The sequence below is a fragment of the Ctenocephalides felis genome, unplaced genomic scaffold (assembly GCF_003426905.1).
Source record: "Ctenocephalides felis isolate EL2017-DRISC unplaced genomic scaffold, ASM342690v1 CF-g0.4_SCAFFOLD_03570, whole genome shotgun sequence".
Taxonomy (NCBI): Eukaryota; Metazoa; Arthropoda; class Insecta; order Siphonaptera; family Pulicidae; genus Ctenocephalides; species Ctenocephalides felis.
This window is the reverse complement of record NW_020539724.1, coordinates 22,879,984-22,907,428: the sequence shown is the minus strand read 5'-3', so window position 1 is coordinate 22,907,428 and position 27,445 is coordinate 22,879,984. Positions and strand designations below refer to the sequence as shown.

The 27,445-nt window shown below is 27.9% G+C and overlaps 1 protein-coding gene across 1 annotated transcript in view; it reads left to right on the top strand.

The window, feature by feature from the left end:
- LOC113383345 overlaps nt 1-27,445 on the top strand; it is a gene marked incomplete in the record, with an annotated part of 146,681 nt that overhangs the window by 104,581 nt on the left and 14,655 nt on the right. The window contains 8 exon segments of the mRNA XM_026621613.1: nt 20,366-20,569; nt 20,857-21,106; nt 21,756-21,900; nt 23,475-23,590; nt 25,438-25,467; nt 26,018-26,155; nt 26,430-26,545; nt 26,831-26,958. Of these exon segments, the coding sequence (XP_026477398.1) occupies nt 20,366-20,569; nt 20,857-21,106; nt 21,756-21,900; nt 23,475-23,590; nt 25,438-25,467; nt 26,018-26,155; nt 26,430-26,545; nt 26,831-26,958 (1,127 nt within the window).

The following is a 27,445-nucleotide window of genomic DNA, read 5'->3' as shown; positions in this document are numbered from 1 at the left end:
AATATGGAGCAAAAAGTGTTAAAAATGTCAGTTTTTAAGAGAACGAGAGAAATTTGAATGATTTAAAAAACTTTCTGCTCATGTTGACGAATCGATTGTTTTTGAGGAAAGATTATTTTTTTAAATTTTCAAAAAAAAAAAAAATTTTTAATATCGAAAAATAATTCAGATTTTAATTCTAATTTGAATATTCTACTTAATTCTATTCTATTTAATTTATTTGAAAACATTTAATATTCCTCGAACATTTCGTTACGGTACGGGAAGTTCCAGAAATTTGCCTTAAGGCACGATGCTATACACCACTAGTTATTTTTTATTGTTTACATCTTTTCCAATGTCTTTTTTACTTTTTGAAGGAGAAATATACGTTTTCACCAGAAAATCCGACTTGTAAATTTTAGTAAAAAGTTTTTTTTAGAGAAACAATGATCAAATTTGAATGATTTAAATAACATTTTGCTTGTGAAGAAACGATTAAGTTTTGGAATGGGCCAATTTTTATCAAAATTTCAAAAAACATATTTATTTCATTTCCAAAATCTATATTTTTTATTATAAAAATTCGATTAGTTCCCTTTTTCTAACTTCGTTTGATTTAATTAACTTCCCGTAGGGTAAGTTATTGTAATCGTCTAAAAATTGAAATTGAAATTTTTTGCATTTTTCGACGAATTTTGAAGGTTTCTGAACATTTTGGTATACCTCAGAAAAAATGGATGTGTGTGTGTATGTATGTATGGTTACAAATTTTCAGTCACGTTTTCGGGCGCACAGATCAACCGATTTGAATGGTTCAAAAAACATTCGATTCCTATTGATAGGGAGATGTGCTGATTAGTTTTTGGTAAAGGTAGGTCCTGCAGTTGAAGAGATAAAGAGCAAAGAGTGCAGAAAATAGAAATCGAGTTTTTGAGAGAACGGAGCATCCGATTTGAATGATCTAAAAAACATTCAATTAGTAATGATTGGGAGAAGTGGTTATTAGTTTTTGGCAAAGACAGGCCCAACCATTTCGAAGACACAGAGCTAAATGTGCAAAAAATGGCAATTTTTGAGAGAACTAAGCGTCCGATTTAAATGATTCAAAGAACTTTCTGCTTGTTTTAACAAAATAATTGATTTTGCAAAAAAAATTCATTTCAAAATTTCAACTTTTTTTTTCAAAAAATTATTTTTTTGTATATCGAAAATAACTCAGATTTTATTTTTAATTCTCACTAAAGTTCTAATATACTTTAAATAAATAACTTTAACTTTGTAATTCAGTTTACTTAATTCTTATAAATAAATATTAGACAAATGTTACAGTATTTATTTATAATAATCTAATTGAAAACATTTCATATTCCTCGAATATTTCGTTACGGTACAGAAAGTTCCAGCAATTTGTCTTAAGGCACGATGCCATACACGCCACTAGTTTAGTTCATTTTTTATGTAAATATAGGTTGTCAAATATCTCCCTTCCGCTTTTTTTGCTCTTGGTTTATAATACAAAAAGGCGGAAGGGAGATATTTGACAACCTTATATATGAATGTCGACGTCCAATTTACCTTTTTATCCATAAAATACGAATAAAGGAAGTTATGGCATTCATGATAATCTATTTGAAATTATTTAATATCCTTCGACTATTTCATTACGGTACGGGAAGTTCCAGCAATTTGCCTTAAAGCACAATACCATGCACCACTAGTTTTGTTTAATATTGTATAATTGGTTTCCAAAATGAAAATTTCCAGAAACAATATATTTAAAATAATTAAACTGCGTAATGGTTTCGGTCCTGCGTCAGACAACTTTTGAGAGCTTCAGCTTTATGAGTAATACCCCGAACGTTGCGTATGGTTAGGGGTCGCATAAAAGAGGGTTGTCCTCGGTAGTCGGCAGTCTGTACCCTCTATCTGTACATCCTGTGATATTCGCACAAACACACACATGCATCAGGGTAAATATTTTGTGCCTACCTACCTCTTCGATTGCACTTGTACATGTGAACGAATTATATTTATTTCTGAAGTTGAATTCAAGCGCTGAAATAAAAGATGGGAATGAATTATAGTAGAGTTTTTGATTAAGATCAGATTAAATATTGAATTTCTACATTGCTTATTAATTGGTAGACGATTTTTTTTTTAATTTGTACATGATTTATTGGTTTCGAAGCTAAAGAAGTGTGCTTGTTTGAATTGTTAATAGGTTATTTGGATATCTATTTAATAAAATGAATTTTTGTATTATAGTATAGTATTACTTAACTAGGTAGTTACTACAAATTAATACTACAAAGTAATTATTAGTGTAGTATTAATTAAAACATAATTAATATTACAAATTAATTATGTATTTTTAATTAATTGGTACATAATAATAAAAAATTTGAATTTTTCTGAATTTTTTGAATCAAAGTTCCAATTTGACTTAGAACAATTATATTGTGAAAACGAAACCAATTAATTGTATTACATCAAATTTCGCATCTCAAACGAACAACTATCTGACCATTTTCAGTAAAACTCCCAGCTAATTCATCATTGTAGAATGTATTTTTTTAAAATAATATATCATCTGGTTCTTTTTACCTCATAAACGAGGTAAAAGGAGACAGCCAATCAGTGTAAATATTTTGTGTCTGTGAACGAATTATATTTATTTCTGAAGTTGAATTCAAGCGCAGAAATAAAAGATGGGAATGAATTATAGTAGAGTTTTTGATTAATATCAGATTAAATATTGAATTTTTACATTGTTTATTAATTGGTGGACGATATATTTTTTAAATTTGTGCATGATTTATTGGTTTCGAAGCTAAAGAGTGTGCTTGTTTGTATTGTTGACTTGGATATTTGAATATCTATTTAATATAATAAAAGTTTGTATTATATAGTTTATTAGTAATTATACTACAAATTAATTATGCACTTTTAATTAATTGGTACATTATAAGAAGAAATTGGAATTTAGGGGTAGGGCGAAAAGTTCCAATTTGACTTGGAACAATTACATTGTGATAAAGAAACCAATTAATTGTATTATAACAAATTACGCATATCAAACAAACAACCATCTGACCATGTTCAGTATAACTCCTAGCTAATTCTTTATTGTAGAATGTATTTTTATGAAAAATAATTTGTCACCTGGTTCTTTTTACCCCATAAACGGGGGGCATTGCTTATTAATTGGTAGTCGATATATTTTTTTAATTTGTACATGATTTATTGGTTTCACAGCTAAGAGAGTGTGCTTGTTTGAATTGTTGACATGGATATTTGAATATCTATTTAATAAAATAAAAGTGTGTATTATGTAGATATAACTATTAATTATACTACAATACAAATTAATTATGCAATTTTAATTAAATGGTTTAATATTAAAAAAATTTAATTTGCTGAATTTTACTATAGGGTAGGGCGGGGCACAAAGTTCCAATTTGACTTGGAACAATTATATTGTGATAAAGAAACCAATTACAACAAATTACGCATATCAAATAAACCATCTGACCATGTTCAGTATAACTCCTAGCTAATTCTTTATTGTAGAATGTATTTTTTTGAAAAATAATTTGTCACCTGGTTCTTTTTACCCCATAAACGGGGTAAAAGGAGACAGCCAATCAGTGTAAATATTTTGTGCCTACCTACCTCTTCGATTGCACTTGTACATGTGAACGAATTATATTTATTTCTGAAGTTGAATTCAAGCGCTGAAATAAAAGATGGGAATGAATTATACTAGCGTTTTTGATTAAGAATAGATTAAATATTGAATTTCTACATTGCTTATTAATTGGTAGACGATATATTTTTTTAATTTGTACATGATTTATTGGTTTCCAAGCTAAAGAAGTGTGCTTGTTTGAATTGTTGACTTGGATATTTGAATATCTATTTAATAAAACGAATTTTTGTATTATAGTATAGTATTAGTTAACTAGTTAATAATTAGTTTATCATAGTATAGTATTAGTTAATTATTAGTACTACATAGTAATTATTAGTGTAGTATTAATTAAAACATAATTATTACTACAAATTAATTATGTATTTTTAATTAATTGGTACATAATAATAAAAAATTTGGAATTTTTCTGAATTTTACTAGAAGGTAGGGAGGGACACAAAGTTCCAATTTGACTAGAAACAATTATATTGTGAAAACTAAACCAATTTATTGTATTACAACAAATTGCACGTATCAAACAAAAAACTAACTGACCATGTTTAGTGAAACTACCAGCTAATTCATTTCTGTAGAAATGTGTCTTTCTGATGTTTTTAAAAAATTTGTCACCCGGTTCTTTTTACCCTATAGACGGAGTAAATTGGGTCAGCCAAAGGAAAAACAGATACAATGTCTTATTCTTAATTTTACAGGAATTTTACGAAATTCCCGCGTCGGGAATTAAAAACAAAATTTTTGGTACGGAAAGTTCCAGCAATTTGCCTTAAGGCACGATGCCATGCGCCCTACTAGTTTGCTTTTCGTTTGACAATTTGTCATCTGGTTCTTTTTACTTCATAGACAGGGTAAAATGAGGTAGCCGAATGAAAAACAAATCCAATGTCTTATTATTAATTTTAAAGGGATTTTACGAAATAATACCTACATTTTCATGAGCAGAGTTGAAATAACTGTTTATCACTTTGTCTTTTTTGAAATTGCTTTATAATTAATTGGTACATGGTACATTATAATAAAAAATTGGAATTTGCTGAATTTTACTATAGGGTGTATGGGAGACAAAGTTGTGTGAAAATGAACTAATTAACTGTATTACAACAAATTACACATATCAAACAAACAACTATCTGACCATGTTCAGTAAAACTTTCAGCTGATTCATCATTGCACAAATGTATTTTCAATAATTTGTTACCTGGTTCTTTTTACCCTATACACGGGATAAAATGGAACAGCCAGGGGAAAACAGATCCAATTAGCTACAAAAAAAAAATCAAAATATAAAAAAATCTAGTTTTTGAAAACTTTGTCAACTTCTTATTTTTTCAAAGTTCTGCAAAGTTTTTTTTAATAATTTAGTTTTCGGTAAGAGAAGTTCCAGCAATTTACCTCAAGGCACGATGTTTTTATGTGTAAGCTTTTATAAAAGATAAGTAAAAAACTATTATATACAATACACGTTACAAAACGATTAAATTAAGTATACTGAAATATTATATTAAGGTCTCTTAAACTAAACAATAGTGCTCACGATTAAGAAAACTAACAAAGGAAGAAAATACTTTTGTTGTGGATTTTCAAACGTTGCCGTTTATCTCCTGATAGCGACGTCGTACGAATCAAGGTGATGGCTGGTTACACATCTTTTGCCCTCTACTTTCAAATATTGTTGTCAAAATATTCCTAAATTTACTGGTTTTTGAGATATAGGTTGTGAACTTATTCCATGGACCTCTAAACTCTTCTTTACCCTATATTTAAATATATTTAAAACCATCCAAATCTAATAACTACTTTTAACATTTTGTGTTGTGAAAGATATGCTGAGGATATTAACTTAACACTTATCCAGTTATCTGTAATTGACGAATATTCTCGTCATGGAGAAGTGGTTGAATATTGGAAATTGGCGACCATATTTGTCATGTATATAAAACAGTGTTCGTTTGCTATTTAAATTTAAATAAAAAAAAATCTAAATAAATATTTGAGGTTATTGCTGTATAAAATAAACAGTTGTAAGTGGCATTCTACCTCAACTTGCATGAACTTTCCAAAATATGGAAATAATATACTTAATCAATAAAAATTAGGATTTAGCTATTTAAATAAAATTTTAAGCTGTTTATTTTGAAAATAGTTTTTACTTTTGGTCAAAAATCATTTTTACTTCCTTTCATTTACATGTATAATATTTAATTGAATTAATTCCGTTTTTAGCTTTATACGTGTGTAATATGTACTTCTATTAACTTTAAGAAGTAAAAATGTATTAATATACTTTTTCAATTATGTGAAATAAACCTATATTTTCTATTCCGAATCATATCAGCGCAACTTACTCCTACTTTCATGACGAATATACTCGTCATGAGCTTTATTCGGGTGACGCAAAACTGTTCAGTGTGAGCGCCACAATTAATTGGTTAAATATAAAACTTATGCATTTATATTGTTTCTACTACGCGTAACTTTATCAAACAATTTATTTTATTAAAGTTTTTGGACAAACTGAATAGATGGCTATGTCCATGACCCTACGAGCTTTGGGGTCTACAATAATGTGTAATAAAATTATTATTAAGGTAATAATTTTATAACAAACATGTAGCACTAAAGTTGAAAATAGTTTCGAAATAATTAGCGGTCTGAAAAGTTTCCTACAATTTTTGGTACAACAATGTTCAGCTATGAGGTCGAAACTCGTATATGATGAAATTACTATGTCGTCTTGCTTTTCATAATTTGGTATAAAAAGAATTGTTGGAGATATATATCACATTAATGGCTGGAGTTCTTTAAGGCTTTGCGAAATAAAAGAAAGAAAGAATATTAGGCATTTCTTAATAGACAAAATTATTTATTTTAGGACGCAATAATAGAAGAACTTTTGTCTATTGTACCGCATTTTATCTTTTAACAACTACAAACTTTCTGTATTGATTTTATGAAACTTCGTTTAAAGCAGCTCCAAAAGATTCTGTATTTGAAATTTTGCAATTCTGATATTTTTGAAAAATTGGCGAAAAAAAATAGTTTAGGTTTTTCTGAACAAATATCAGAACTAGAAGTTTTATGAACTATTGTTATGATACTTCTACTTAACGTTGCTCTTTCAGAAGGCACTCCAATGGTTGTCAAATCAGTAAAAACATTCAATTATTATATTTAGCAAGAATAACTTCATCAGTTCACATGTAATAGCCATATATAAAATACTAACAAAAACAACTACCTATTAAATGTCTTCATCAACTAGACAGATTGACAAAAATACGAAGTTTCTGTGTAATAATTGATTTGATGGTATATGTAGCAAATTGTAAAATTAGCAGAAACTTAAAAATTTGAAAGTCTTTTGAGTAAAGAATTCATTACCTTTTAGCGAAAAAGTTTGATTCGAATTAGGTGGTTTACTGAGTAATAGGATTTGGGATTGGGATGAAACCTTTAGAACTGGAAAATGATAGTGGCACATTGTCTTCTTGTGAGTCACATTATTTCATATGAATATTAAATACATGTGAGTACAGATCATAGAAAACTAGATATTGTATATGCAAACTATTCAACTAATCTAGAATCAGTTTCGGGTTAAGGGTGTTATTTATCTTCTCTATTATGTCTACTATTTACTTGAACTGGTTCTTCCCGATGTTTGATGACGGAGATTCGCATTGTGGGAAAATTACCTCAAGGATATTTGCCACTCCAGTCTAAAAAAAAATTGTCTAGACTCAAAAACAGTATTCAAATAATTTTTTAATTTGAAATACAATATTTTGACACAACTTCACAAAAACTTGATCAAAATCGGTAGTGTAATTTGTAATTATTGTTACAAACATACATATAACAATGCAGGATGAAGTTTATATCGTGATTGTCAACTGGTCAACTCACTTTATTTTAATTTCACATCAAGATATTGCACTATGATGCTAAATTAGATTTAGTTCTCAGAACTAAAATGACTTTCGGATTTTTTTTTGAAGGTCAAAGGTCGGCGGGTGAGAAGTTCCACAGCAATATCTCAAAAACATTTTTTCTAATAACAATATTTGAAAGTAGAAGGTAAAACATGTATAACCATCACGTTAATTCTTACGACGTCGATATCAGGAGATAAACGTCCATGTTTGAAAATCTATAACAAAAGTTGGTTGTGAGCACTGTTGTTTAGTTTACTAGACTTTAATATAATTTTTAAGTATACGTTATTTAATTGTTTCACAAGATGTTGATTTTAGATTCAACAAATGTTTTTATCTATAATAACTTAAACACGTGGATAAAAAGGGCCAACTGAACCTTTACTCTGGTAAAGGCGTAAACAATGAAAAATAGTAATTAAAAGAGAATATTAAGTTAAGGAAAGCAATTTTACAAGAGATAAATTAAATTAATAGTTATTCCCACTCTGCTGATGATTATTACTGACGAAATACTAGATTGATGTTGTATACAGTGTAATCTTTGTAAAAATGTACCCATAAAATTTAAATTTCGTATTGGTTAAATAATTTAACTATTATTTTGTAAAAAAAAATAAAAATAAAAATAAAATATTCCGTCTGTTTGTCCCTGAAAATAAACTGAAAAAAATGACTACACACAAAACTATCAAAGAGCTTTCTGGATGGAAGGCTTAACACAGCCATTGCCAATTAGTAACACACTATAAATTACCATTTTTTTGTAAATGAAATAATTAAAACGTTTAGTGATTGAATAAATTCCTGCAATCTAAAAAATAAGAGCCACATGTCTGAAATAATATATTTCGGGTAATAATTTAGATGTTGCCTAAAGACCATTGACTTCCATACTGATAACACAATGTTTTTCCAACTTCCTAGGAATTCGTATTAAAAAATTGAATTGGGATAATCATATTTATTCGTCAATTATAACTAAACTTTCCATAACTTGTTTTATGCTAAGAGTACTTAAATCTAAAGTTAGTTGAAATTTAAATTGTCTTTTTTCTATCTATTGCACCAACTTCTACTAGCTAGCATTTAGTTTACGACATTCAATTTTGTTTTTATTTTAGTATTTTTAAAAAGAGCACTAAGAATCATGTTCTTTCTTAATTCGATGACAAGTTGTAGAAATACTTTTTAAAAGTATAACATTCTTATCGTTCCTAATATATTCCTACTTATTACACTTCTCTTAAATAATCTCAGTACCTTATCTTCCATGTCCAATTTCCACTTTGTCACAAGGAATAAAACTATCAAAGGATCAACTTTTTTTTCAGAAAAGCTTTTAAACTTTTTGAAAATCTCTGCGAATCAATGGACTTACAGGACCTCATTTTTTGAAAATGCTTTAAACGAAGTCTTAATATCAAGTTTTATAAAATTAAGACACAAAATTATTTAAGCATTTGTTCATTGTATTTTGAATATTGGTTGTTGAATTGTACATCGAATACATCTATAGTGTGTTCTATTAAATATTTCGGCAACTACCTTGGATTTTGCATTTCTTGATTTATTGCTTGAACAACTAAGTATACTGACATCATTCTTAAATTTCCTTATCTTTAAAATATTATATTGAAAATGATCAAAGTGTTTATTCGAAAGCCATAATTAACTTCCCGTAGGGTAAGTTATAGTAATCGCAAAAAAATGAATTTTTTTATATATCTTTACGTTCTAGAGGTTTCTGAACATTTTGGCATACCATGGATGCATGTGTGTATGTATGCGGATACAAATTTTCGTCGACGATTTTGGAACACCGATCAACCGATTTGAATAATTCAAAAAACTTTCGATTCGCATTGATAAGGAGACGTGCAGATTAGTTTCTGGCGAAGCCGTTCCGAAGACACAGAGCAAAAAGTGCCAAAAGCGGTAACTCCGTTTTTAAGAGAACGGAGCGTTCGATTTTAATAATCCAAAAAGATTTTACTTGTATTGACAAATTGAAGAACTGATTAAATTTTTGGGAAGGCAGGTCCAGCGGTCATGGAGTCTCAATAAAAATAAGTTAAAAAAATGTCATTTGGCGGTCAAAAATGTTTATTGGACATATGTACATCAAATTATCAGGTATTTTCTGGAGATTTTAATAATGTGCACACATTTTGTGTAATTGTTTTGAGTTTTTTTAAATAAGATTTTTAATTACGGTACGGAAAGTTCCAGCAATTTGCCTTAAGGCATGAAGCCATGCACCCCACTAGCTTTACTAACAATATGCCAGAAAAACCCAAGATAATGTTGATGAGTGATGAAGCTAACTCGTATCTTATACTTCATCCACCATCCACCCTGAAACGATTGCGCCGCCAGTGTCTTCTATTTTCGTTTGATTTTAATTCGGAAAATCGCGAATTTATCCATAAAACAATACCAAATACCATTCAGTGACAGGCTCTGAAATGTTTGATCAATACGTAATATATAAGAGCGAAATGCGATGGAGTGCCCGTACTGGCGATGGCGATGGCGACGCGTGCCAATAATAGGTTTGCGTGCATTACCTTTATTAGACTGTTAACTTTTCTTTCGGATATACTTGTATCAGACTTTAGAATTTGTACGTATATTTATATATTTATGGCTTTTATGTTTGCGAGGCACTTCTGTGCGGAAGGACGGCTGTAAATTTCTAAGGAATTGATATAGTACGTACGTTTTATTTTGTTCAATATTTTTAAGGCACAATTCTACGAGACTCTACTGAACCACATCTCCTTTGCTGGCTACAATAACATATTTTTTAGAACTATGTTTCTTGTGATTTCCAATATTTATGTTTTGTTATTATTGTCTGGTTACAGTTAATTTTTTTTAACTTATATGAATGGATTAAAATAGTGGAACTTCACTTATGAATATGCTGTATTAAATATCATCACATAATTTTTCAGATATTTGAGTAAAAGTAAAAGCATATAGTTTCGAAATTGATAAGGGTGTCGGTAGATTGGAATAAACTCTACTTAAATGCTAATATTATGATTTATCTGTTTTCCAGTTGTTCAGACTCCATTTTCATGTGTCATCATGTATTTGACAAAGACTCGGAATATGTTTTATTACACAGAGTAAAATTCAGGAATGTTAATTAAGTTATAACTAAGGTCTTTTAAAAATAGAAAAATTGAATATATTAAAAAATTTAATAATTTTTCATATTTTTATATTGAGAAGTTTCAGCAAAGAAATTATTGAAAGTAATTATAGGTCACTATGAAGTATTGTAATTGAAATGGAGTTACTTATTTTTAAATTGATGCATAATTATTACGGATGATCAATTAACAATCTATAAAAATTCTATGATCGAATATTTTTTCCATAAATCATGCTGGAACTTGATGTAACTATGTGAACGAGCTCAGTACAAATTTAGCTTGAAATTTTGACGAAAAATTTTTTTGATAAATTTTTCAGATTAGTTTCACTTAATTCTAAATTAATAAATTTATCATTGATTAGTTTAATGTAAACTCGGTTTATGGGAGTCACTTAAATGATTTTATTCTATTTTATTCTTTACAAAATGTTCATTTATATTACGTTAAATGCTTGTTGCAATGACTGAATTATAAAATCGATTGAAAATTATTCAGCTTATATTAATTTATTTATTATAATAATTAGCCGAATATAATCTTTGTTAACTAATTTAAGTTAACTTAAAATTAATAGTGATAAATATTATAAAAATCAATAAATATTAATTAATAAGAATTGATTTAAGTACTGTGATTAACAAAAACTTCCTTTTTCAAACACAATGACCACCTTTACTTTTATTTTGTTTATAGTCAATTTAATAAATCGAACTTGATATCAAATCCAAAATATAAACGAACTTTTTGGTTTAGTTCAATAAAATCACATGATCAATGAAAGGTCTATGAATTCAATTCAAAATCTGTCAAGAAATTTTAAATAACATGTCAAAATTTTCCTCAAAAAAGCAATTCTAGGAGAAATCGGCCCTTTTGCTGTCAACCTAGCTTAAGGTTTCGTAAAATAAGGATTTTAGTGTATAGACTCGACTATTTCATACATAGATACTTTCCTCAAAATTGCATATAGACTTAAGTAAATTTTCTAATTTTACTTCATTCCATGAATCTTATTATTTTTTGATAACAACCTTAAGGTTATATTGATTTTTAAAACAAATCTAAAAAAATCTGCAGAATTATCTTTAGCTTTCGAAGCATATTGATAGAGTTAGATTAATGATGAAAAATGGAAAAGACAATTTCGATAATTGAATAGACATTGATAGTTTTGAATTTATTATAAACATTTAAAGTTAAAGTACAATTTAACACTATTATTATGTATTATACGAAATAGTAATGTTGGTCAGCTACTTAACACTCAAATGCAGAATTTATGAATTTACTCAAATTATGGATTTTTGAAAACAATTTACGATTAACCTGAACTGATTAAAAAAAAAATTACCTTTTATAACTTTATACTTTTTATAAGACTTTTAAAACTTTTTTTTAAACTTTTTTATAAGATTTATATTTCATTTATAGAACCTACACAAATAGGCTTACCACAGCTTTATAACTAAGTTTTATGAAATATCTACTCACTTTTTTGCTTATATCTTAATTATTTATTTTAAGATATCTTATCTTATCATTTATATTTTGATTTTTCCAAATTTTGACTCGAAAGTGATTATAATTGAAATACTGCAATCAAATTGGTTATAATTTTGTACAAAAATTTAAGGGAATCGAATTAGTTTATGATCATTACATTTATAAACGAATAGTTTTTGTTTAAAACCTTTCCTGATGGCCTTTTGTACCGTTACAAATTAATATGAATTAGGTTTAATATATTTTTTAAGCATGTTAATATAATATTAATATTTTTTATCATTATTGATTTTATAGTTTTGGTAGTTATAATCTGAGTAATGTATGCTAAAGCCCTTTGTTTGTACTAAACCCTCACAAAAGTGTGGAAGTTGGATTATTCACCCTTCTTTCGCATAAAATGTTTAGTGAAATCAATAGATGGTTTTCGAATAATGTTTAAAATAATATGAAGGAAAGTCATAGCTAAAATGAAGTAATTTATTTATCCTAAAGTGCAGAATAATTATTCGAAATATCCTTACATTTTAATTTTAATTTTTTTAGACATTTTAATTTTTTATGTGTTGAAAACTTTTACATTGTAATATTATTGTTGCAAAGGGTTTAATATAAAATTTATTATTATTACAAAAATATAAAAAGATGCCGTATGAACAAAAATCAGTTTGAAATGTCTTAATCTAGGGCAATTACTAAGTAGTTCAATAATCGCGAAGTGTAACAATTACTTCAGAATAAATTGCGAATCATCCTAATAGTAGAAAAAAATAATTGCTGGCATTCAATTTGTAACAATTTCTACTTCAAATAGTAGTTTTCTGTAAGTTAAAGTTGCTTTGATCATTCAGATAAAGCATTCTATTTTCATCTGAACTTTATGATGCTATATATTTTCCAAATCAAGGATTAAATTTCTCAATTCATAAAAATAGTCATGAGAGAATTAAAATAAAGTTTGATTGGCGGATAAATTCATAAAAATTTTAATTTCATGAACTATTATGCTTTAGAATCATCAAACAATTTCATTGGTAACTTCAGTTTTGAATAAAACGAAATATAAATTGTAATTGTGCCTGGTTTCATGGATGATTTCATACAAACACGAACTTTTTAGAATAAGATCATAATTATATAATTCAAAATATTACTTTCTTTAGTATTATACAAAGGTCTAATTTGGCAAAAGGCCTAATTAAATGAACTACATCATAGTACACACATAATACATATCAAACAAAAGACTATAGTATTATGTTGAAATTCTCAAATAATTCCTAATTATAGAAATATGTTTTATACTATTTTTATAAAATTTGTCTTATGTTTTTTTACCTCATAAACATGGTATAATAGGACAACCAATGTCTTATTTTTAATTTTAAAGGAATTTTCCTAAATAATAGCTACATTATTCAACCAATGCAGAATATAAATTTCATAAGTACAATTTTTACAAAGATAACACTGTATATAACCTTGATCAGGTATTTCGACAAAAATAATAATCAGCAGAGTTGGAATAATTATTAATTAAATTTATTTCTTGTAAAACTGTTTTTCTTAACCGAAGTTCTTTTTTATTAACTATTTTTTATTGTTTACGCCTTTGCCAGGGTTAAGATTCAGTTGGTTCCTTTTACCCCATCCATGTGTAAGCTATTTTAGAGGTTATATTAAAACATTTGTTGAAACTAACTTAAAATTAACAAAAAATTGTATACAACAATTAAATAACGTTTACTTAAAAATTATATTAAGATCTCGTAAACTAAACAAGAGTGCTCACAACCAAAAAACGAAAGAAAATCCTTTTATTATTGATTTTCTAACATTGCCTTTTATCTCCTGGTAGCGATATTGTAAGAATTAAGGTGATGTCTAGTTATACTTTCATTTTCCCTGTACTTTCAAATATTGCTGTTCGTTAATTTCTTATTTTACTTGCTGTTGAGATATCGGTGATGAATCTTTCTAGCTTTCTACCAAGGACCTTTAAGCCCCTCTCTGCTCTATATGTTTTTATGCAACCATTTTAAATTCAAAATCATACACTTTTTTCTTTTCAAAGTTGTTTTTCAGAAGGCGCCCCAACGGTTGGCATATGTGTATTTGGAAGATTTTTATTATTAGATTTTCTCTTATACTGATGATATATTTTCAATTAGATTTAACAATATCGGGAAAGGTTATTTTCACTTCTAAGCGTATTATAAAACTTTAATAAAGTTTTGATTGACAAAAAAAATCTAAGCATATATTAGATCCATATTTGAAAACCACGTGCATTATGTAACAATTTTTTTTCGCTTCATGCAAATTATCACACGTTTTTTAATATTCAATATAAATTACAATGTCATTATATTAGACATGGCTAGAATGATAGATTTAATTATAATGGCTTTTAAAATCATCGCACGTGAAGTCGATAAAAATTTAATGAGTCCATGAACACTTATATTGATAGTTAGTTAACTGTTTTTCTAATTACATCTGGATTAATATGCCTGGTTCATTTTCGAGCAACTCTATAGTATATAGATTCAAAAAATATGAATATATTTAAATGAGATTAAATGAATCAATGTATTATGCTAGAAAACTGAGAAATCACATATGTTAATCATAATGTTAATTTGTCTCAATCTTTTATTAAACTAGCAAACCAGCCCTTATATGGTTGTTAATATAAAAACATCTTAATAAAACCTTGGAATATTTTTCTATTATCAGTATTAATGTTAATTCGTTGTTTGTGTATACTCACTTTCAGAGCCCCTTGTTTGCTCAGGTGAACCTAAACAAATCTTTTTACCGGTGGAAATCTTCCTTATCTCAAAAGAGAACAGAGTATTATTACGTAACATTGAGATTTGGATAAATGAATACAATTTAAAAGCAATTAAGGACCACGAATAAAAATAAATAAACCATTTATTTTTTTGTTCAATAAACTAATACAGTATTTTAATATGATTATTTTTTGTTGCTTTGCCTTTAATATTAATCTATAATTTTGATGAAAACACGTATTTTAATATATTCAATCCTTTCCACTCGTACATTTCAAAAGAAATACGCAATTATGACTGAATACGAGTGCAAAGGGTTAAATCATGATATTTTAAACTTGACAAATTATCTGTCTGCTAAACATTTAAATCGATAATCAAGTATAAAATGCTGCTAATATACATTTAGATACCAAACATATCATAATTTGTCATCTATAGGCTGCATTCACATGACTACCTGTGTGTACGAGTATCCTTAAAGACGACATTCAGGGACCGATTCTAACGCATAACAGACAAATGTTATGGCAATGCCATGTTACGCTCCAACTTTCATACATTATGCTTCTGGATCATACTGAATACTATCATAATATCATGTATTTGCTATGCATTCAGGCGTTTTACACATAAATTGCAATGTCAATCGTATGTTATGAACTTGAGTCAGAAAGACCCTGTTATCTCACATCGTTTTTTGACATTTGTGCGTTTTTAGGTTATGTTTTCTATCTGACAACCTGAGAAAAACGCCTGATTGCACAGCAACCACATGGCTTTTGTCAATATTTAGAACGAATTTGTATGGAAATGTTTTCATAACATAGCCATAACACTGGTCTGTTATGCGGCAGAATCGGTCCCTCGGTGTGTCGCTTCAAGATTTATCACTCTGAGCTAAACTGTGGAGAATTTATTTTTTTATTTAAATTTTTAGTTTCTTGGAAATGTAATTTGTTATATTTAAATCTATTTTTATTGATAATTACAATAATTGAATATTAAAATAAAATATGTCGTTGCGTTCTGTAACGCTTGTAGGCCGCTCGTTGTCCGTACAGCAGTTGATAAATTCATAAAACGTTTGATTTCATATAGTACTGCATTTAAACTTTTAATTTCATGTAATGCTTTTAAAGCAATTGGCAATAACGCATTTTATCAAAAAGATTTTTAATAACAAATAATTAAATTGATATTCATGTGCTGTGCGTGATTTTATACAAACTTGCAATATTTGTTTGAAATTTACTTTAAATATTTACTTTAATCAGTATATATGTGAAAAAAAAATATCTAAAACCGTACAAATTCATATATAAATAAAAAATGAAGGCGAATGTATTAAAATGGGATTAATTCATAAAAAATCAGTATGCTTAAATGAATAATTTGATAATGAGTCTTTACTAATTTGTTTATTTCTTTATTTATTTAACTTTAAATAACTATATAGTTTATTTTGTTGACTGATTAAATATAACTAAATTATGTATTACAGTCTAAATATTGCATTACCTGTTAAAATATGAATTCATTTAAAAAGTCTTTGTCTTATTAGCAAATTTATATGGTATTCAGCCTTTAGGAAAGATGCATGAATTTCGCGGAAGTATAAAATATCAAGTCAATCAATAAGAATTAAATTTAAAATATAAATTAAAAATTAGCACATTTAAAAATGCGAATTTGAAAATTTGTACACTGCCAGTTCTTCCAAATTTTGATGATTTGTAATAATTACTACTTTTAGGAGATTTATAATATATTATTATATTCGCAAGACCATGAACTTTTTCATCATATGAAATTTCATCGAAATGGTCAAAAACATGTTCAACAATTAATTACAAAACGGACCTCCCGATCTTTACCAACACTTTTTAGAAAGTTTTTAAATTTTCCAGAATGCTTCAGGTTTTTTGGAGAAAACGTGGTTTTTTTTTTTTTTTTGCTAATTCTAAAGAATCGGCTCGACCAATCATCTCGCGAAACTAATCAACGTGTATCCTTATATATATATATATATATATATATATATATATATATATATTCCCTTATATCTAAAGACATTTATGGACCGATTCCGCCGTATAACAAACCAATGTTATGGAAAGGCTATGTTATGTAGAACTGTCCATACAAATCGTTCTATATATTGTCAAAATCATGTGGTTTCTGTGCAGTCAGGCGTTTTCTTAGATTGTGAGATAATAAACCTAACCTAGAAACCGCACAAATATAAAAAAACGGTCATAAATAAAAGGGTCTTCCTGACCCAGCTTCAAGACATTCAACGTTGCAGCTTTTGGGTAAAACGCCCGAATGCACAGCAAATACATGACATTTTGACAATATTTAGTATAATTCAGTAGCATAATGTATGCAAATTTGGGCGTAACATGGCCTTGCCATAACATGTGCGCAAACTGGATCTGGCGAATATAAAATAAGTCATTTGAAAAATCTAATAGAAATATAAAATGTAAAGATATCGAATTACTTTTTTTCGGGTAATTTATTGTCACAATTTCAGTAGTTTTCTATTAAACAATTTGCAATTATAATTCCAGTTAATTTTAAATAAATATTATTTTATTTTTAGCATGGTGTTGGGGTCGAGCTGGTACGACTTCTTCCAGAGACACCAGCACCACACATAAACAATGTTTTTGCTGAAAATTTGGGACAAGAAGTTGTAAGTAATTAAATTATCTATTTTTAATATATCAGTACGAGAATATTAAGTCCAACAAATTGATATTATACTTCAGTTTATATTATTGTAATTATTCCACTCTTTTTTTTAAGATGGTGACAATGGATATAGAAACTACTCCAGTAATGCAGATGAAAGCATATAGGCTTAAATCAGGGAAGGTTAGTATTTTGGATTAGTATTTGGTTTTAGTTTGTTTGATATCACTTACGTCTCTTTTAGAATATTTAAAAAAATTGCATTATTTATATCTTGTAGACCGAAACATCACACTACAGAGTCAATGTAAATCGTTTCCGAGGTAGACTCAGTGCCAAAATGGACAGACACCACTTGAAAGGAGAAATCAAACCTGAAGGATGGCCTGATGTAAGAAAATAAACTTTTGGTAATTAAAACCACGATTATTAATTGTATTTTCAATATTCAGGTACGTGTTTCATTAGCACCTATTGGTGCTATAAGGACAGGAGAGGACGAAAATCATCTGCAGGAACTCATTACGTAAGTTTTTTTTATTAAAATAAACAACTACTATATTTTATAAATATATTATCAACGAATAATTGTTTTTTATAATTTAATTTATCGTGTACAATCTGGAGAAATGTGCATTTTTGCTTTGCATGATAATTTGATGCACCAGCATATAATTGCATTCCACTATAAGATAATCAGATTAAATATTATAAACATTTTTTAATTAAATTTATTCTGCGGTCTGTTTATACAAAAACAATAAGCAGATATTGCTTAGAAGATAAATTAGGAAAATAATATTGATTTCGGATTAGTAGATGCACCCAACGGTTTATCTACTAGGAATGTACAAACAAAAAATGATTGTTAGAATTCCTGAAATTTCATATATTTATTTTTAAATATGATAAAATTAAGTTTTTAATAATATTTATATTTTGCATAATATATTTGCAATTTTCATTCTGTATTTGTTGAATATGGTTACTTATTAGTTCAAGCCTTAAATTCTAGAAATATTAGCATGTGTAGAAATTAGCAACAATCTAAATATTTAAAAAAAAAGTAAACAGAAGCAATTAATTGTTACAATTAGAAATTCGAAGTATATTTATCGAAATAATTACTAATATGAGTATCTTGTACTAAAAAAGCAGAATTATGTTCATTTACACAAATAGGATTCAAAATGATAAAAACATTTTCAGAAATTTTTTTAAGCTTATAAATTGTTTATTGTGCAAAATAATAAGATTTTTAGTCTAAAAAGTATGATTTGAAATAATAATATGTGCGGAAAACATAGTCTTGTATTGATTAGGATTTCAAAAATTTAAAAGCATTAAACTTGATAAGAAGTCGCGTTTTGTTTAGCAGTTTTTTTAGACAGCAATATTTTTCTTTTTGTCTACTTTTTTGCAAAACCTGAACCGATTTTGAAAATATAAAATATTCCAAAGGTTCCAAAATTGGATATAGTGCTGATTACTTTAAATGAATGGTCTAAAGTTTAGACATTAACTGTTTAGACTCTAAACAGACATTCTAAAATGTTATTGTCTGACAAAAGTGGTTGAATTATAAAAATTCAATACATTTGAAATAATAAAAATTGCATTGATTAATTTTAAGTGAAAGCGAATAATTTTATTTAAATTGCTAAAGCTCACCGTTTTCGATTAAGTCGATCAGGGCTTCCACTAATGACGTGATCGATTTTTAAGGATTTTTGGACCTACCCTTTTTTTTGGTGATAAGTGGTGATATTTAATGATAACTACCACTTCTCCACCCAACATCACATGTAGGTACATACAAGCTCGTAAAATTCTTGAATTTTTTTTTTAATTTTGGATTTTTTGAAATTTAGGTAAAAAATAAATACACATAAGATCTTACCTTTCTTGATTCTTTCCTTTTTGTGATTTTTTGTCAACCATCCCTTAAAGGTTAATACTCGGCCCATATCTAGAAGTTTATGCAACCTTTGAATGTTTGTTTCTGTAACTGATTTAATGCTATTTTAGGTGTAAGTTCAACATGAATTAATACATTCAATATACTATTATTTTATTATTTTTATTACCAGTGAGATTATAACCAGTGCATTGCGGTGCACGGTTGCTCCTCTCGACTTCAGTGTGTATCCGACTTGTCCAAGGTTCCCAGAAGCTGCCAATAGTACTGGATCACCTTTACAACCTGGTCTTCTAAATTTAGATGGATTGGTAAGTAATGTAAAAGATAAATAATAAATTTCTTGCTCTTAATTTGAATTTATCCATATTTTTTCATACATCATCAATTTTCTTATTTGGTCAAATATTATAATAATGTTTCATGCTTTAATGTCACCATTAAACTTTTTCTTGGTTGGTAACATTTAGCATTAGTTTGAAAGCATTCAAAAAAGTAAGGATTTGTGATACACATTTTCTTAATTATGCTTCATTCTACATGAAACTGAAGCTACCAAATGATACTAATGCAAATAAATTAAAAAATTGTAAATAATGTTATATTTATCCTTTTCCTCTTTTATAGTTGGATGGTAATATCATTAACAGCAATTCCACCACAAATTCTGTTTCGGCCGCCGGAAGGCGTTTGCTGGTGAAAGTGGTTCGTGGTGAGGGTCTTGGAGGACCCGAACCTTCCGCTGGTGCACTTTTAGAACCCTATTGCGTAGTTGAAATGGATGAACCACCTCAGCGCAATCAAACTGGTGTCAGGCAAGGACCAAATCCATTTTGGGATGAACATTTTTTATTGTGAGTATTAGAAATATATATTATAATTGTATTAGAAACCACTCCATATTTGAAACTTTCATAAAAATGATTTATACAATTCTACAAATTTTGTTATCATATAATATTAATTTTGCAACACTATCCATCATAACTTATACACATACAAAGAGAATTTTTTTGCATATAATACTTCAAAAAACTAATATTATAGTTTTAAAATAATTAAGCATTTGTGATTGAGAATTATTCTTTCAAATTAATTCGTTACATTTCAAAATAATATAAATTTTTCTACATATTATTAGCGACATCTCTCCAAACACTGCCGAGTTACTTTTCGAAGTTTACGACCGCCATCCTAGCAAAGATTCTGCTGCCGGAACTAACGGACTTAAACCAGGAGAATCGCCGACGGAACCAGGAATGCCCAAATTTTTGGGATTGGGTCTTGTTGGAGTCGATGAGTTAACGGTGGGTCCAGCCAGTTGCCAAGTTTTGACCTTACAGCCTAAGCCTTATGAGCAGGAAAAAGTTTTTGGAGCTATTACTGTTGAGGTAAGTCGAGGAAAAAGTCTAATTTTGGTATAGTTTACTTTTTTAATTATCGTGGATTTATTGCCTTCTCTTCATATATTATTAGTACTCATAGATATTAGACATTATATGTAGTTTGTAATAACTAGAAATCGTGGATTCAATCTTACTTTAAGAGGTCTAAATTTGATAAAGTATATTGGAACATATATTTATCATCACATACACTAGCCTTTTTTGGTTTAGAAAAGTTAGGAATATGCAGATACAAGTAAAAAGCACTACAAATTTTGTGGAAGTTCAAATTTTATTAGTATATTTTTATGAAAATTTGATAGAGCCAGAAAAACGCTCAAGTATTTTTAAACAAAACATTTTCTGATTTCAAGATTATTATCTTTAAAAATGTATTTAAAAATTTAAAATTCCTAAAAAACTAAAAACAATAACAATTCTCAATTCAATCATTTAACTCAAAATGATAAATGTTGAATCAAAATCAGCCACACTGGATGTCGTCAATAGACGACGCGAACGGGTTAAAGAATTACGTTGTGGTTTTGTATAACTTAAGTTATTAATATGTTTAAAAAAAGCATAAATGCAAAGCAATTGCATTTTAAATAATGTTTTATTACAATAATTTATCTAATTCATGTTACTATTTCAGTTTGTATTCATCGAAGGAGCCGAAGTTCCAGCAGGAAGGAGGCCATATAAATTAAAAGAGGCACTTCATTTGCAAAACAAGAGCCCTACTAGTACTTCTGGTATGCGCTTATCTGAATTATGTACATATGCATTTGTATTTAAAGGTAACAGCTTGGAATTATTAACATCAGAATGTATCACCCCACATTATAATCACATGTATAATCGAGTATTTATTATGTAAAAACACTTCAGAAGTCACAAGAAGTTTGACTTGTTTTTAGTTGTTATTCGTTTAATGGCATTTTTCTGATACTTATGTTTATAGATAAAAAATAAATATTTGATTATTATTGTTTTGTGCACTCAGATATTACAAATAATGTAATATTATGTAAAATTTTATCATCGGCGACCCTCGTAGCAAAAGGATTAATATAGTTTATAAATCAATTGTTTTGAATTTAATAAATATTTTAAAAAATGTGGAAAAATATTTAAATTGCAAAGTATTTAAATCACATTAGAAAAACATCACGTTTTCATGAGCTTATTTCAATACATATTTTTAAAAATTTATAGCCACAATGTTGAAATAAAATTATCTCTTCAGTAGAAACCAAAGAACACACACAGCACATCTTGTGGATGTCGTCCATGGACGACCCTTGTAGCGAAAGGGTTAATATAGTATATAAATCAATCGTTTTGAATTTAATAAATATTTTAAAAAATGTGAAAAAATATTTAAATCGGAAAGTATTTAAATCACATTAAAAAAACATTACGTTTTCATGAGCTGATTTCAAAACATATTTTTAAAATTTCATAGCCACAATGTTGAAATAAAATTTTCTCTTCAGTAGAAACCAAAGAAGTTTTTATTTTTTAACCCACTGAGCGACATTCGTACACACAGCACATCTTGTTGATGTCGTCCATGGACGACCCTCGTAGCGAAAGGGTTAATATAGTATATAAACCAATCCTTTTGAATTTAATTTATATTTGAAAAACGTGATAAAATATTTAAATCGGAAAGTACATGTATTTCCTATATTTCCAATTTAGTTGTTGAACTTTTATGCAGAACCAGCATTGTAGGTAATTAAAAAACCCAATCATACCACTGGATTATTATGACAAACAGTGGATTTCTTACACTATAAAACATGTTTTTATATTAGCAAATAGCATTTGTATAATCATCCTATGACCTCAAATCATTTTGCTCATGAAGTTTTGTTCTGTGCTATTGATTGTCTTAATCATAATTTTAAAAATTTGCTTTTATTAAAATGCTTTGAATTGCACGTCATTTAAAACTTTTTGTCCACTTTAAGCATTTGCACAAATTTTTGGCACAAGAGTAGTGTAGAACACTTTTTCTATAATGCCTTGTTAGTTTATAGAAGTCTGATTTGTTTTTAAATTGCTTCACTAAAAGTATATGTACTTTCTTAGCTGGTAGATAAATTAGATTTAGTTCAGTTTGATGATTTATTTAAAAACTATTTCTAAATGTGTTTTTAATGAAGCTTGTTAAAAATATGCTTTAGCTCATTACTTGAAATAAGACATGCAAATTTTGATATCGTTTCCTAGTCAGACAAATCTTGTCTAGATTTTTTCTATGGTTGCAGTTGTCTTTTGCATGAGTGACTTCTATTGCTATTAATATCTATAATTTATTCATCTATAATTTCTATTACTATTTTTGTATTTTATTTTTTTGCAGGTTCTCCAACAAATGCTGTGGATTTAGCTGATTCAGCCATACGTGCTATAGAATCAGGAGTTACGGCTGGTCCTAATGTTAATAAAAGCACTCTTATTATTCACAGCGTTCAGAGAGTAAGTTATAAAGATTTTATATGTTTGGATTTTTGGATTGTGTTTTTGTATAATAATATTAACATATAAAGCAAATCATTTAGTTCTTTAATTATAGATTCATGGTTTGCGCATCGTTTTCCATTCTATTGCAGAAACGTTTGGAAGTTTATATAAAAATTATTTTTATTGAATAGAATACTTAACTGCTCATCTAGAAATCAAAGTAGAAAGCAGTTTCATTTTTTTTTCAATTCATATTCTAATTAAAATAATGCCACATCAGCATATAAGCGAAGCAGGGTCTAATGTACCAAAATGATCATGTTGATCCAAAATGATTAGTTTATTCATCATATGCTTATGAATATGTTGATTAAGTTCTTGGTTTTACTCTTTAGAACTTTATATATTTGCTTTTCAAGAATATTTAGATTAGTTGAGTCGAAAATTGTCGAAAATGGTTGCCAAAGAGTTGCCAATAATATGTTTATAGAAACTTTTTGGAAAGTGAATGGTAATCTTCAACTTTAATAGTTACTACTACTTTACTAACAAATTAACGAAGCATTTATACGACCTTTTAGTTCTAATTAGTAACCCAGTATACCACAAAAGTTAAAATAACGTAGCACAACAGAAACGTCGTTACGTAGTTGATGCTAATGCTAATAAAATAATTTAATACTTAAAAAAATACTTTAATAGTAATTACTTTATTAACTAAAAAACGAAGCATTTATACGACCTTTCTGTTATAATTGGTAATCCATTAAACCACCAAAGTTAAAATAGGGTACCAAAGAAGAAACGTCGTTACGAAGTTGATGGTTATGTTAATAAAACGTACATATTACGTATAGATGTAACCTTTTATCGGCTTCAACGTAGATACTTCGGTTTTGTTCGTTACGTGGCAGCTACGTTATAAATTGGAAGCATCTTGGTAGCATATATTAGCATAACCATCAACTTCGTAACGGCGTTTCTTCTGTGCTACGTTATTTTAACTTTTGTGGTTTACTGGGTTGTTAATTAGAACAAAAAGGTCATATAAATGCTTCGTTTATTAGTTAGTAAAGTAATTACTATTAAAGTTGCAGATTACCATTCACTTACAAAAAGTTTGTATAAACTTATATCATTGGCAACTCTTTGGCAACCATTGTCGACCATTTTCGACTCAACTAATCTAATTATTGTTTCTTGAAAGTAGCAAATAGATAAAGTTCTAAAAAGTAAAACCAAGAACTTAATCATCATGTTCATCACTTCTCGGGTCTTTAACGAAAGACCATTAGTGATATTAGCGAAAAATTTTGATACTTTTCCTTTTCATAAATGTGATTCTTGTATACTAAAAGCAAGAATCCTTAATATTTTTGTCTAAAATAACTTTTACTTGAGTTATTTTTGTTCAATATAAAATAACATTTATTCTAACATTATATTAATATTTAACCCTTTCGCTACTCGTGTGTTTTTTGAAGGAGTGACACTGCTTTACGAGCGAGCAAGCGGCACAAGTTTTTGTTTTATAACATATATTAATAATTTTCAAGCTTTACCCAAGAAAATTTATTTAAAAATTAAATATTATATTTCTGAAGAATTAAAACTTAAATAATGATTAAGAATAATTTAACTCACAATTTGATATATAAATCGTGAAGTTAAAGTTGAAATATTGGATGTCGCCTATAGACGACGCTCGTGGCGAAAGGGTTAATATTATAATATATTCGCTGCTTTTCTTTTGAATTATTAACTAATATAAAATACTATTGAAATGGAACTTCAATAAGTAAGTAATGAATGTTGATCATTTTGCATTGAGATTCATGCTTTTGTTTGTTTCCTTTTCATAGCAGCAGTCACAAAGGCAAAAAACACTGAAGGTAATTATGCTTATTTTTATTAATAAAATTTGCTAATATTATATCATTAAAAAAATACATTAATAAAAGTATACCTGACTGAATTTTATAAACTACACTTATATAATATATCATTTAAAAAAAGAAAAAATTGGATTATTTACTGTAATCAGATTTATACTATTAAAAATTAATTTCTGTTTTTGATAGATAAATGCTTTATAAATACTACTGAATACTTCGAACAGTTTTGCATCTTTGCTATATATATAAGCCTTAGTCCTTGATTCTTATGTAGTCAGAAGGATAAATGCCTTCCTGTCTATATTCTTGTATACATAGAAAAAAAAGTTGCATTTCAAATTTTTTTAGATTTTACCATCAAATATTTCGAACATTTTTTGAGTGTCTGGCGACTTTGAATATATATTTTAATTTTTTTCATTCATTTTTCTAATCAACTAACATTAAAAGGGTTGTCATAGCCTATAAAAATTTCATTAAAATTTGCTGCTTCAAAGATGAGAATGTATTTTATTTTTGTTTGTGTTTGTGATATTTGCATGGCTAGGTTGAAATGACCGAAGAAGGCAGTTTTATTGAAGTTGAACCTAAAATTGAGCTCACCACATCAACTCCTGAAAATCATGTGGAAAATGGTACAGCTATTACTCAAGAGACTGTAATAGCACAAAATGTTGAAGTCAAGGTTGGTTTTTAATTGATTTTTGTTTGTTCTAATTTTGAATAAGAATTAAAACTTGTGTAGCTAATTTTCATGATATTGAGTGTATATTGTCTTAACAATTTGCTTTTTGGCATTTTATCGATAGTTTAAGTAGCTTATATCAGCTTAGTTTAAACCAATGTGATCCAAAGTTCATTTCTCTAAGTCATTTATTCACTCTATGCTCTTTCTGTACTGTTTGAGTTTATCATAAATACTCAATTTGATTTTCCCAATTTTTTTAATCACTTTATAGCCAGAAACAAACCATACTAATGGAACAACACCTACTACACCAGATAGCACTATGGTCAACGATGACAGAGGTCGAGGCCGGAGGAAGAGGGACTTCTTTGGAACGATCAAGAGGAGGTATTTTAAAAATTACTTAAACGTATTTTTTACACATAATAATAAACCATTTTATGGTAATTTAACTTTTGTGTTTTTTAGACATCATCAACGACTACTTGAATCTCCTTTGTTAGTTACAAGGAATTGATTTGTATCTAAACCTGATAAAAAACCAAAGATATCTAATAGCTCAAAAATTAATTTATAATTTTGATTGTATAGATTTTAGCTATAGACATAGCATGATGTTTTTGCTTTTGATATTATTTATTAATTATTTATCATAAATTAATATTTTTCTAGATTGGGTAGATCAAAGAACCGATCTAAATCTATGGACCGGGCAATGGCGATTGGAGCTGAAGCAGAACCAGGAATTGAATCCAGGTCCATAAGTGCAGATAGAGGACAACTTAATACCAGTTCACCAGGTAAGGCCATTGTTTTACAATAACATTTTTTTATTCAAAAATTAAGGTAAATACTCGGTGGATAATAGAAACATAAACGAAATTGATGGATTGAAATTGATCTTCATTAGAAATATTGATAATATTTTATAATACTGGAGATAATAGAGAAAATATTATAAATTTGAACTGCATTGATGATATCTTAATATTGCTATTTTGATATTACACGTCTGCTAAAGAACTATTTAATAGATTGGAATTATGCGGCCAGTTTTAACTATTTTGCTGATGTTATATTATTAAAACATTACAATTATCATCTGAATTGATTCTAGTAATAATACTGCTAAATACATACGATTAATAAAAATGCAATAGCAAATTATTATTGATATTAGTATCACAAAAATTGACCAGGTCACCCAAACAAATATTTAAACGAATTTAAGTGGGGAATATCCTACTTGAAGATTTAAAAAATGGCCATACAATCTTAAATAAAATG